This window comes from Xyrauchen texanus, chromosome 36, assembly GCF_025860055.1.
Source record: "Xyrauchen texanus isolate HMW12.3.18 chromosome 36, RBS_HiC_50CHRs, whole genome shotgun sequence".
Taxonomy (NCBI): domain Eukaryota; kingdom Metazoa; phylum Chordata; class Actinopteri; order Cypriniformes; family Catostomidae; genus Xyrauchen; species Xyrauchen texanus.
Genome location: NC_068311.1, coordinates 21,827,338 through 21,842,337, shown reverse-complemented (window position 1 = coordinate 21,842,337; position 15,000 = coordinate 21,827,338). Strand labels below are relative to the sequence as shown.

General features: G+C 36.9%; 1 protein-coding gene across 1 annotated transcript in view; it reads right to left on the bottom strand.

Moving 5' to 3' along the window:
- Positions 1-15,000, bottom strand: part of zbtb16b (zinc finger and BTB domain containing 16b) — a 101,531-nt gene that overhangs the window by 85,468 nt on the left and 1,063 nt on the right. The window contains exon 2 of the mRNA XM_052107232.1: positions 9,876-11,155. Within this exon, the coding sequence (XP_051963192.1) occupies positions 9,876-11,110 (1,235 nt within the window). The 5' untranslated portion in view covers positions 11,111-11,155. The remainder of the gene's footprint in view (positions 1-9,875; positions 11,156-15,000) is intronic.

The window sequence follows — 15,000 nt, the reverse complement described above, 5'->3', positions numbered from 1 at the left end:
GTACTTGACCCAACCCATTAGCGCTTTCCGGGCTGAGTTTCACCAAACCACTTGCGTCTACATTTGCTTGAAATTTTAAAACTTCATGGCCAGGCCCACTGACTTTTCACGTATGACATATCACATAGCATAGCACTGTGCTTAAGGCATAGTGCTGTTAATATAGGGCCCATTGACACAAATTAAACAGGTATACTTGAAAAATGTCACAAATGGCATTACAATTTTTGAGCAGCAGCAAATTCAGTCATTTTGGGCCACAATAATCAAGAAAAAGTACAGCGAAATCCTGGTCAGAATATCTTTAACTCCACAAGGTCATTTTCAACATAATGAGCATGTACCAATCCCTATGTAAGTAACTTCATTATGTGCAGTATGTGCGCTATAAACACTTTCTAGGGTAAAGGGCTGGAATGCACCTCACAGACTTTGCCTCAATCCCTCAGGGACCCAGGAGCCAGTGAGAGCCCTGGCTAACTAGGGCCACATTACTCATATAACTATGTGGAATTAGTGTGGAAAGCAGGCTACTGGCCATCATGCAAAGATTACACCAACTTTTTACTTTGATCAGGACCTTGTGTTACAAACACACAGACAGCAAAACATGTGACAGAGCCAATGAGATCAAAGGTTTTGTCAGGTATTTTCACATATTACGCTGGAGTTTAGGAACTGTGCCTAAAGTCACCATTTTCAGCTGAATCTCCACATCACCGATCAATAAGTCACCCAACCCCCAAGGCTATGAGCAGTACTATGAAAACAGTCGCCACATACACTCAAGCACACACAAAGGAGGGTTTGAACAGAAGAACAATGTGAGAAAGAGAAGAAAAAACACCCTCAGGGCACCAAAGGTCGAAAGTTTGACCCGACCCTAAAGAGTTGACCTGTATAGCCGCGATAAGGGCTGAAAGAGTCCTGTCTTTGCCTGATAGCAGGCTTTGGGGTGAAAAGTACTTGAGGGCTTAAAGTCTTGAACAACTGGATTCCAGAGGTCCGTTGAAATGACAGAGGTTTAAAGATCACTGGGTGGCCATAGTCTTGAGGGACAGGAAGGGCTTGAAGCACAAATGAAGCTTGACCAGGGCAACACTCTCTGAAAACATACCTTCACCGGAGGCTGGGTTATCCATTAATGGGTTGAATGTGTTTTCTTTGGCCCTTTCTATACTGTGTATCCTCATCAATGTCATGTTAATCTTTCAGTAGATTCATGATCTATCACTATAACTATTCTTACAAAACCATTACAAAAACTATTTCATTTTATTTCACGTCTTTTTATAAGCATTGGTAACACTATACAATACGTTTCTTTTCATTAACAGTAGTAAATGCATTAGGTGTCATGAACTAAAAAATATCAATAGTTATAACAGTATTTCTTAATCTTGGTTAATGTTAATTTATTAAAAACACAATTGTTCTTTGTTAGTTCATCATGCATTACCTAATGTTACATTTGTCTTTGTAACAATGAACTTATTAGGTAAAAACAAAAGATGCCATTAGCTAGTAAGGTGTAAAATACATTATTTTTAGGTTCTTATTACACTGTGTGAATGTGCAGCTTATAAGTATAAAATAAATATAGAAGGCAGAGACTTTTGTTGTTAAGTTTAAATAGCCATGAAAAGCATATTCTTTGCACTAAGTGCAACTAGTGTTAAATGCTATTTGCACCCTTTAATTAAATACTACAATAAAGTATAGGGCCATTGCTGTGGTGTGTTTATTGTGTTTATTTAGAGTCCCACAGACACCCTACACCAACCCCTTCTTCAGAACCAAACACTAACCTTCCCTGCTTTGTTGAAAAACTGCATTCTACATGTGTTTTATACTTATAAGCCACTCATTCACACAGAGTACTGAGAACCTATAAAGGTCATCATACTAGCTATGGATATGTTTTGTTTTTAGCTTTAATTTGATAGGACACTTCTGACAATGCTCAGAATTCCATTTCAACTACCCACTTTAATATGCATAAAATGTATTTAGAGCAACAAAATCAATGAAAACAAAAAGTTGGCCAGAATGTGTGCAAAATACAGTAACATTTCAAACAACAGGGAAAATAAGGTACAGTAATGGGGGTGGTGAGTTAATTATGTATAAATAAAATAATTGTTTATAGGGCCTATAAACACAACACCTCGAAATATATATTTGTAAACAAATGTAAAGATTAAACACATACTGTCCCTCTTAGAGCAGAGATCTTTGCAGATAGGATGGTTTGGCTATTTTCCAGAATAATTGCTCTGTATATCTCAGATATTTTGCATCTGTATATCGACAGTGTCTGAATTCCTTCCCCAGCGGATTATTCTTTAGAAAACAAGAAAAGCCCTAATGATTTGACAAGTGCTGTTTCTGCTATCATTTACACTAAATAAGCCTCAAAGACTCAAACAGCCACAAAGCAATATTTTTCATAACTTATTTCCTGCATTTCTGTCAGACTTCCGCATTATTCAGCAAGATGTGTGATCTGTGTATAATAATACTGCTATAAGAAGCCATTCTCCAGTTCCCAGCAATGCTTTGCTTTATGAATAAATTATGCAGATTAGTGTATACTGCTTAACTGTACTTCTTGACAATTTTAGATATACTACTGTTATTTTATTTGTTGTAACTTTCAGATATTTGTCTTTTTGTGATTATTCAGAGCTCATTTTATACTTAATATGTTGTTTTTAGTTTTAACCGTCATTGTGATTTGTAAATAAATAAATTTTATATGTATATATATATATATGTGTGTGTGTGTGTATAAATATATGTATATATATGTATAAGAAGACTGCTAAGAATTAAGTAAAGTTTTCTTATATATACATACATATTCCATATGTCAGTATTCTGAATGGGATATCTGGCCCTATAACTCCAGTGCAAGTAATTCAAAAATCTACTGTAAGGACAGGTAGAAACAGCTCTTTAAAATAAGAAATGTTCGGTTTTTACTGTGCATTTGTCTTTTTGTTTGTTTATACAGTATCTTGTTTTTATAGAGAATGCATCTGTAGGCACTGATCCCAACATAGATTACACAAATTGCACCATACGTTTACCTGCAATTATCTTTAACTTTCTGTTAAAAAGGGCATCTATGGTGTCCTCTCTGGAGACTAGTAGTATGTATTTAGGGCTGCTTGTGGTTAAGCAGAGGATAGAGGGAGAGGCTGAGTAAACAAAAGATCTCTTGAAGCAACAGTTGAGAAGACAATAGATGAGCTGTGAACCCCGGGGTTGCAAGAAAAGCGGTTCTTTACTATTGAACCGCTTTAAACCAATGTCTTTTTGGATTCAAGTTTGGTTATTCAAAGCAAAATCTTCAGATGTAAGTTTTTTTTTAAAAAAGGTAGCAAATATTGACCTCTCATGCATCTTATAAAGAGTATGACTTTCTTTCTTCCATGCAGCACAAAAGGAAATGTTAAGCAGAATAACTGCCTCAGTCACCATTCACTTTCATTGCATCTTTTTTACAATGAAAGTGAGCAGTGACTGAGAGGCTGTCATTTTGCCAAACATCTCTTTCTGAGTTCCACAGAGGAAAGAAAGTCAGGAACAACATAAGTGTAAATAAATAATTACAGAATTTAAATTTTTGTGGAAATTATCCATTTAAAGTTAGGGGTTGGTTTGAATCCCAAGAGCAACATCATATCTCACTATGTTCTAATTAGAGCCTGTGTGTGTGCCAGGGCTAGTGTGAGCGCTCTAGGATCTCCCACTTCCAGGGATTCCTAAGCTGATCTGTGTCCCCAGAGCCCCTGCACACATCACTCGCCTCTCCACCGCCCGCGGTGGATTGTGAGTACACATCAGCGGCAGATTAAATCCACTCAGTTGAAAGCAGCCCATTCTTTGGCTTGTCCACGAAGCAGAAATGACATGCATGACAGGACTGAGACCAAGAATAGAGACCAACAGAGGTCTTAATTCAGAGGAGATTGTGTTGGTTTTCGATGTCCACTGCTATTATATTTATTTTAAATGGCTGGCTATAAGGGATGCCAAAACAAAATATTTTCAAAATTGACTTGTCTTTGGGTTGGCAGAATGATTAGTCTACTAATTGGTATTAAAGGGAAAGATCACACCAAAAGGAAAATTCTGGCAGAATGTCAGAGACTGACAGTCCACAAAGATGCACTAAAAGTAAATGGTGACTGAGGCTAATATTCTGCCTAACGTCTATTTTTGTGTTCCACAGATGAAAGAAAGTCATATAGTGTAGGTTTGGAACAACATGAGTGTGAATAAACAGTAAACATAATTTTCATTTTTGGGTAAACTATCCATTTAAGGATAATTAGGAATATTTTTTTTTAAACGGAATTGTTTTTAACGCGACAAGCCATCATAAAAACACAATGCTCATGGTGCAAGGTGCACAAAATATTGCGTGAGTACCGTAGTATGACATAACGGCCATTAAGCACATAAAACATTAGTCTGCATGTGCTTTAAATGGGAGGAATTGACCCTTTGCTAAGCTCCTCCCCCGTTGGTTACTGGTGCTCCCTCAGAAGGTATTTGTTTTTTTGTAAGTTTTGCAAAATGTCCCATAGGAATGAATGGGGGATGTCAGTAGATGTCTTGATTTATGGCAAAATATGCTCATATACTGAATAAATATTTTTCTCATGTAGGCTAGAATAAAGTATGTAGCGTATCTAACGTAGTAAACATTGCCAAGCTGTGATTGGTCAATCAACATTTTGGGGGGTAGTTTCGTGAAAACTCAATCTAACCCTAGAACGCATGTGGGCGAAAAACCACCCAGCCGTCTAATTGTTTACTATATTTTTTTACTAGGGCTGTGAATCTATAAACATTTTTTAGATAAGCATTTCACCTGGGTATTTTCTGACCCACAAATGCATTTATGAGACGCACCTTCTCCGAGAGGTTTTTCCCATGAAAATTTTTTGACATCTAACGCACAGCATGCTAATCAGAGCACCACCTATAACATATATCAAAAGAATATATATTAAAAAAAAATTATATATATATACGCCTCCTGCGCGTGGGGAAAAAGTTTAACTGTTATTGGTATTGGATCTCCTGACCCTGACCACAATGACCCCGTGGGGCCCCTGGGCTTACAGAACGTCTTGTGTGTAAGTCAGATGTCGACTAATCTTAACATCTGTCACTGTTCACAAACCAGAAAAAGGCAAGTTGAGTTTATGTATGAACAAGTATTCATGACTGACTAACCTGGTGACCTACTGTATTCGTTAACTTTAATGGATGTGATTATTGTATTGTCATCCCTATTTAAGTTAAAGAAAATTAATGAGTGTTTGAAGCAACATGTCTACTGACTTATAAAAAAAAATCAACATCAAGATTTTAGTTTAAAATGTATATGAATTTATAAGGGAAAGTTTTAGCTGCTAAGACATTTAAGAAATTTTGCCTTAAATCACTAATTTTAAATGGTTCGAAAATAATATGATTTTTTTAAATTCTCAAGAAAGTTCTCACATCATTTACTCACCCTCATGCCATCCCAGATGTGTATGACTTTCTCTCTTCCTCTGAACACAAACAAAGATTTTTAGAAGAATATATCAAGTCTGTAGGTCCATAAAATGCAAGTGAATGGTGGCCAGAACTTTGAAGGTCCAAAAAGCATTTAAAGGCTGTTTTTAAAAGTAATCCACATAACTCCAGTGGTTAAATCTATGTCTTCTGAAGCAATATGATAGGTTAAGGTGAGAAAAAGATAAATATTTACAGTAAGTCCTTTTTCAGTATAAATCTCTACATTCACTTTCACATTCTTCTATTTTTGTTTTTGTTGATTAGCTTTCTTTGCGCATTTCACCACCTACTGGACAGGGAGGATAATTTATAGTAAAAAAGGACTTAAATATTGATCTGTTTCTCACCCACACCTATAATATCACTTCTGAAGATATGCATTTAACCACTGGAGTCTTATGGCTTATTTTATGCTGCCTTTATGTGCTTTTGACCTTCAAAGTTCTGGCCACCGTTACCTTGTACTGTATGGACCTACAGAGCTGAAATGTTCTTCTAAAAATCATAATTTGTGTTCAGCAGAAGAAAGAAAGTCATACACATCTGGGATGACATGAGGATGAGTAAATACTGAGAGACTTTTAATTTTTGGGTGAACTATCCCTTAAAGTACAATGTAGTTTCATTTCTTTTGAGGTAATAAGAGCTGCATGCATAATGATTACAAAAGCCAATTCTTTTTAAAGTGCTGTTTAAAATACTTTTTGATGTAGTATAACATATCACAGCACAAGACATTTCAGCATCCCCATAGTATTTAATGTCAACGGCTCACATGCCACTTACAGCTTCAACAAGATCTGAAAGCTCAGAAAATCACATTTTATCTAGATATACTACAAAACTTCCTTAGATGAGTGTCATATGTCACGATAACAAAGTCAAAGGCAAATACCACCATTTAAGTAATAATTACAATTATTATATTTATTAGCAGAATCAAACAATCAGTTATTATTTGAGCACAGATAAAACACTGTGTTAAGGAGGACCACTGTTGTATTATAGCACCACACTGTAAAGGAGAAAATCTGATATGATGTGTTGTGGACCTCAGATAGGAAACAACAGGCTGGTGTCACTGGGTTCAGCATTTGTGGGAATTAATGGAAGAGTATCAGGTGCACCGCAATACACAAAACGTGTGGCCACTTTATCTATGTCTGACAGAAGGTTAAAGTCACTATCAGACCATCTTCACCACAGAGACTAAGGAGAGCGGTGCAGGGTTATCTTCCTCTCTGATAAATCAAGACAAAAGAACTACTGTTTGAGAGTCCAAGTTTAACATGCATGGCCATCACTCTAGTCTAAACCTAAATCGCCAAAATAGCAGAATTTAAGGATTTCCTGACCCTGACCACAATGAACCGTTGTTTTTTTCACCCAAAACAAGAAAAATAAGTAATTATTTTCCCTTCCAAGCCCATAGTCTGCTTTTTATCCATGGAACAAACAATTGTACAAATCATTGTTCCACAGACAAAATAACAGCACAGGGGTTTGGAATCAATCAATCAATCAGTTTATTATTTATAGAGCACTATTAAAAACAACTACCATTGACCAATGTGCTGTACAATAAAACATAAATTATCATCAGATACAATCAGCACAAAGTCACACATAATACCAAAACAGAGCAAATACAGTAAAGCATCAATGTTTTTAGCTTAGATTTATTAATATTTAGTGTGGGGGCAGTTCTAATTTGACTTGGTAGGCTGTTCCAAAGTTTTGGAGCTGCTACAGCAAATGCCCGATGGCCCTAGACTATAACTTTGATTTTGGAACCACTAAAAGGCTTTGATCAGCAGACATGAGAGCTCTCACTGGGTGGTGACAGGTCAGAAAGATATGATGGTGTTAAATCGTTTCTAGACTAAAAAACCAATATGAGCACATTAAAATCAATTCTATAGAGAACAGGTAACCAATGCAAAGACTGTAAAATAGGGGTAATATGTTCCCGCTTTCGAGCCCCTGTTTAAACTCTAGCAGCTGCATTTTTAACCATCTGAAGGTGACCTAAAGATGAATGGCTAATTCCCAAGTATAGCGAGTTGCATAATCAAGCCTAGTGGAAATGAAAGCATGAATCGCCCTTTCAAAGTTCTCAAAAGAGAGAGACTTCATTTTGGCCAAGGCTTGCAATTGATAAATACTAGCTTTTACAACCTGGTTAACTTGTCTATCAAGTTTTATTGCACTGTCCAAAAGGACTCCCACATTTTTTACGTAGGGCTTAACAAAAGCATCTAAATTTAAATTGGCATTACTCTTGGTGTTAGAAGAAGTATTTACCACAATCTCTGTTTTAGACTTAAAAAATATAAAGACATCCATGCTTTAACATACAAAAGGCAAGCTACCAAGGGGTCTAAACTGCTCTTTTGAGTCAGTGAAAGATACATTTGTGTATTGTCTGCATAAAAGTGGTAAGATATGCCATGTTTATTAAAGATAGAACCAAGTGGTAATATATAGAGTGAGAATAGTATGGGAGCTAGAGTAGAACCTTGGGGGACACCGGAAGTCAAAGGAACAGACTCAGAGTTGAGTTGGCCTATATTGATTAAAAAACTCCTGTTTTTTAAGGTAAGATTGAAACCAACTTAAGGCTGAACCATTTATGCCCACAACCTATTCTAGGCAAGACAAAAGAACATTATGATCCACAGTGTCAAAAGCAGCACTAAGATCTAACAGTACTAGCGCTACAGGATCTCCACATTCGGTGGCTAATAAAACATAATTTTAAACTTTTAAGAGAGCTGTCTCAGTAGAATTAGATTTCTTTAATCCTGATTGAAACATATCAAAGATCTTGTTTTCAACCAAGAAACTCTGAAGTTGATGGAGAACTACTTTCTCCAGTATTTTAGATAAAATAGAGAGGTTAGAATTGGGTCTAAAATTTGATAGAACTGTGGAATCAAGATTAGGCCTTTTAAGTCTGGGCTGTACCAAGGCACGCTTCAAGTAGTCAGGGACAACTCTGATTTAAGTCACTTATTAATAAAATGTAGAAGAGTAGGTCCAACTACATCAAGCACTTGTTTAAGTAGCCATGGTGGAATCACATCTAAGGAAGAGCCAGTGGGCTTTAGTTGGTTTACAACATCATGCAAGTGAGTAAGAGAAATAGTTGTAAACTGGCTAAAAACATCAGTGTAATTTGAGAGGACAGTAGGGTCATGAACAACAGGGTCAATGTTCTCCCTTACCTTATTAATAAAGGACTAGCAGAAACATTCACATATAGCTATCGACTCTGTAGGATAAATACAAACAGCCGGGTTTAACACAGCATTACCTGTATTAAAAAGTGTTCTAGGGTTGTGGTGATTCTAGTCTATAAAAGCAGATAAATACACAGACTTGGCTGATCTCAAAGCCTTCTGATATTTATAAAGAGAATCCTGAATGACATGAGGGTGAGTAAATAATGACAGAATTTGAGTAAATTATTGCTTTAACCATGTGCTTTCAATTTTTGGTTAATCGGTTAGGGGTGGATCATCAATTTTAGATGTAAACTACATCAAATTACAACATGATGACTTTCTGTGCCAAAAAATGAACAATCATGAGTTTGTACTATAGGACTTCTAACCCATCTGTCTATCTGAGAAAAGCTCTTCCTGGCCGATCATTTTGACAGATTTGAGCCAGAGGTTATGGACGGAAGGTCAGGGTCAAACTGCACTAAGCACCCCTAATTTTCTACACAGGAAGACCTCCTTCTTTCCAAAATCAAATAAAAGCTTGGTGTGTAGAGCTGGCAGTCGTTTCTAACCTGCTCGGCACCTCTCTGATCAAGCCTTGAGGATGTGAATGCTTTCATTCTCCTAAAAGGGATATTTTAAATGTCAGAAATGTAAAATAAAAAGAATATTCTGTCATCATTTACTCACCCTCATGTTGTTCCAAACCCATATGTCTTTCATTTTTCCATGGAACACAAAAGGTTAGCCTCAGTCACCATTCACTTTCATTGTATGGAAAAGAAAAACGAAACATAATGAAAATGAAACTCCTTTTGTGTTCCACCGAATAAAGAAATTCAGATGGGTTTGGAAAGTAAATGATGACAGAATTTTCATTTTTGGGTGAACTATTCCTTTAAGACTATTCCTGTGCTTAACATATTCTTAGAGAAAAATACTAGGGATTAAATCAGCAGAGGTTAGTTTTAATAATCATCTCCTATAGATTAATGAAGTGTCCGTTCTTTTAATTGTATAGAGTAAATGACATTAACAGGAATGCTTCAAAAAACTTTTACTCACTTGTGTTGTTCAGCAGCTTCATTATCAGGCATCTCCATATCGCACACCTCGCATCGTTCTTTCTGGGTTTGGGCCTCGTGCTTCACATTTGCCCCAAGCTTGCTCAAGAACTCCCTCTGAATCAAGCTCTGATGGAAGAGCCCCCCATAGGCACTGAAATCCATGGACATGGCCAGGGAGGATGGCACATGTAACGACGAAGCCATGGACACAGGCAAGGGCAGCATGTCCTCGCTGTTATAGTTGGAAGGTATTGAGCACAGCGATGCGAAATGTCTTTCAGCCAGACTGGCCATGTTCACAAGGCCTGCTTGGTTGCCATCTCCCTGGGAATCAGCAGAACTATCGGCAGAGTGGAGCTCACGAGCGCTGGTGATGACGCTGCTTCTGGTAGGGGTTCCGGGAGTGTCCCGATGCTGCCTCGAGTCACTGCCACCCTCCCCGTTCCTGGAGAAGACGCCTTCATGTTGGTACTCTTCATCTACCTGCATCATCTCAGTTTTAATCCTATCAAGCAATGGAGATGCGCTACCATGATTATGTGTAAAACCTTGGGTCATGTTTCCTTGAAAGGCGGATTGACCCATGCTCATCAGGCCCTCTATGGCAGACTTTGTTGGGCTGATGGATGGCAGACCCAGTTGGGCTGAATCTGAGGATCGCTTGTCAACCATGCTAACCAGGGCCAAGCGATGGCGGGTGGCATTACCATAGCCGCACTCCTGTTCGGACTGCTTTTTCGTGATAAATGTGCTCTTAAGGTACTTGATCCTGCGGTCATCGACATCATCAGCTCCATTCTCATTCATATTCACGTCGGTGTCATTCTCTTCAGATGCTTGGATAGTCTCCAAAATCTTCAGACATTGCTCCTCCAAGTATTCTATCTCTAAGATTTCTGCTGCATACAGCAGATCGTCTAGGTCCTCCAGCTTGGCTTGAAGTGTGGCAGTATAGGAATACTCGAGAATCTGCTGAAAGGTCTTTGGTGAGAGGAAGTCCAGAGTGTAATGTTGGCTGTTGCGGTGGAACAGTATCTCAAACATCTTGCTAGCACATGCAAGCACGGTTCTGTGGGCATGGAACTCCTGGCTGTCGACCATGATGACCACATCACACAATGTCCCGGAGAGGCGCATCTGGTTGGCCTTCTGCAGGAGCGATGTGGGGTGGCCAGGGTTTTGGAGGTGGATCACACCCATTTTAGTTAAATCCATTACATCAACATTTACCATACCATCTCAAGGTTTTGCTTAGCTCCTCTCGCTCCTTGAGTGCTTCTGCAAATGTAATTTGGTCATATAAAAAGAGAATGAGCACAAATACACGATGTCACCTGTTGCAATCATTTGCAATGCACAGATCAGTTAATTTATCTTAATTACACTAAACAGGCCATGTTAATCATCACTCAAACAGGTTAACTCAATGTTTTGGAAAATAAATAGGCAAAGGGTCATTGTTGTTGTTGTTGTTGTTGAACCTTAATACGAGGCCCTATCACAACATGTTCTTAATGTTATGCAATCGCAATGATAGTAGTGGAAAGCTGCCAAGCAGGGCCGGCCTGTAGGTTTGTGAGGCCCTAGGCAAAATCATGAAAATTGGCCCCACCAGTACAAATACTGTCATAACTTTAAAACAGTCATAGAACCACTTCAAACATGAAGAGTGTATTTATTTATTTTTTAAGAGAAAGCACAAAAAAACAAGCACTTAAAAAGTATAATCCAGTTGATAACATATAACATGTATAAGAACTTCTTTACCCAACATGAATATGTACATGAATGTATAAGAGAAAGTGTGTTTTTTAGGTGTGGTGGCAAGTCAGAATTTCTTCACCACTTTTTTATGATTCAAAAGTTTTTCACCATTTGAATCATCTTTCAACTTTTTTCTAGATGTACAAATAAACTAATGTCTTAATTAATGTGAGGTCATGGAAACTAGTATAATAATAGTATATAATAGAAAAAGTATAATAATTACAGGGCAACACCAAAATAAGGTTCTATTTTATAAAAGCACTTCGACATTAATTCGTCTGTTAAACTTGTGTATTATTTTAGCTGTAAAGTTGTTTAAATCATCATATTTACAGTAATTTTAGGGTTTGTTAACATAACGTCATGGCAACGAAGTTGTAAAATTGGCTATAACTTTACATAGAAAAGGTTAGTAAGCGATTTTATCACACTAAAATCATGTTTACAGACAAATTGTCTTGTGGCTTTAAATTTGAAACAGTTTTCAAAAACATTATTTTAACATTTACAGATTGGCCCCTTTTATTTCCATTGTAAGTGCCTCACTGTAACCTAGATTTTTGCTTTTTTTTTTTTAAAAATGTGTTATTATAATCAACATTATGCCACAAATGCTGTCGATTGAGCTGGACACCGCTGCCAATGCTTGAAATTTCATTTTTAACTACACACATAACTATGTATAAATGTTTATTTAGTGCAACAAAATCAATGAAAACAAAAAGTTGGTCAGAATCAGTGACAATCATACTTTGATTTCAGATAATTTTGGGGAAAAAAATCATAAGTAAAACTACATATTTTCAATAGGGCCTACAAACACAACCACGTAAACAAAAGTGTTGTAACATTTAGTTATTTGTTGTTTGGTGATTATTCAGAGCTCATCTTATTCTTAATACTATATGTTGTTTTTGTTAATCACTGTCACTGTGATTTGTATGTTAAATGATGATGTCTACTCGTGGAGGTTGCATGGATTAAATTTTTATTAAAGAAACTCCTTAATATTTCATGAATCATTCATGAACTATGCACTTATTCGCATGGCACCCCAGGCCAACGGGGCCTTAGGCGGCCACATATTGCCTATAGGATGGGCAGGTGAAACTGAACCAACGGCATTCAAGACATGCCTGTGAGGAAATTACATATCTGATACTATTCTCCAGGTTATAATGGGTCATGTCATGGATTTTTTTTTTTTTTACTTTATAATTTTCCTTGAGGTTAACTTAAAATTTGGTACAAAAAACAGTTATAATATAGTATTAAATGAACTTTTTCCACCCTGGCTCTGGCCCTCTGTCTGAAACACTTGGTTTTCTGTGCTTTAAGACTTCATATACAGTACATGTGTTCACTGTGTTCTGATTGGCTAACAGCTTTCAAGCGCAAACAGCCCCTGCCAACACTCGTAGAACAGGTTTTTCCAAAAATAAAGAAATTCAAACATGCAAGAGATTTACAAAATCACCTGAAAACACTCAGTCTAGGCAATCATTTTAGCTATATTATGTCCCATGTCCCAAGTCCCATGATTATGTGAAAAAACTACTACAGTTGTCCCGGATGAAATAACAATAGAAAACTGAACAAAGTCGGCATACTGTCAATCCTGAATAATTAATAGGCAAACAATATATGGTGATACAATACCACTAAAGCTAAGAACAGTGAAAATACTCCAGAATAACACAAGCTAAGAATGTGAAGGGTTAATAAATCTGTATCGAATTGTAATGGACAGTCGACCTAGGTGTTCACCTCTGTAGTGTGGCTGCTTCAATACACATCCCATGTAATGGGTTTACCGGTGAACCGGGGGAGGCGATTGCCCTTGACTGTTTCGCTGCTTAAACAGGATAAAGGGCGCCATGATACGTTCATTTCAGCCAAAATACAGGATGTCCTGGCTAATACAAGACAGATAAGATGGCAGCAACTAGCCTTTACTACACTATTTTTTTTCTCGTTGCAATCCATGCTACACATTCTTCCTAAATAATAAATCAATTAATCTCACTTAATAAAAGTTCTCAAAAGTATCCTTAGAGAAATGTGCCAAACAAAACATTCCCCAATGCAAAAACATTCCCCAATAGGTCTGCAACTAATTATTATTTTGATAATCAACTAATCTAATGATTATTAGAGCGATTATTTGAATATTTAGCAATTACTGCAACAATTAATCATTAGCCCTTAACCGATTATTCAGCTTGTGCCCTGACTTAAAAGGTTGTATTTAACATGCTTACTAACAATAAGTTATTACAAAATACAATATTTTGTTGCAGTGTATAATGGGGTGAAGACTTCCTCTCTCACCTTTCTGTTCACTTCAATCCATCTTTAACTCACAAAAAAACAAACTCTCTCTTATTAATAAAGCTGCGTATTGCCAATTTTCTTCACGATAATAAATGCACAGTGACATATATTATGATTCAATAAATCATGAGCCATCACGTTATAATCTAGCTGTGCATGCTAAAGAGATGAGCATCCCCATGTCCCCGAGTTTATAGTTATTTACATGACCTACTTCCTTATTATTTTAACTTTAATAAAACTATAATGCATTAAATATAACTGCATTAAAGATGTGACACCGGGTTGTTTCCTTTAAAAACACTCAACAAGCAAGTGTTGCTTCAGCGGAGCAGCAGCTCGAGCTCCACTTATTCCACAATGAGAGTGCTTCTGTATTTACTTATTTTGTATTATTTAATCTATTTGGAAAGTTTAGAGTGCATCTGGACTGTGAGCTGTTTTCTTCCTCTCCTCAGTCAGGCGTGAACTGCAGTGGTGCTATCGCACGTCATCATTAGAATTTAATATTTCAAGCTATGTTAAATGAGATCAAATGACTGTTTGACCACAAAACATTTTTAAGACAATTTTTTATTGTCGATGTTATTGATACCGTCGACTAATCATTTCAGCCCTATGTAGCAATTCAGTTTTTCCACAACCAGGAACACAATAACATCTGTGGACCTTCCTAGACATCTTAATCTTTTAGTTGGTTAAAAGCTAACTATAGTAACAATAGTACAACCTTCAGAGTTAAAGTACCTCAGATCTATCAGTTCACAGCGACGATTACGTATGTTGTGGAGGCAGGGATATTCAAATGACACTGCACAATGATGTCACAATGTAGCTAATATTACAACGAGTCGTTTTTGCAGAGTAGAAACAATAAATGATCTTTTCGGACAGGAGAGGAAGTTTTGAGTTCTGAAACTTACAGTTTTTAAAGCAGGCCTACAGTGACCTCTTAAAAGTCAAAATATCAAAGAAAATTGTATTCCTCATGACATGACCCCATTTTACCTATATTTTCTGGT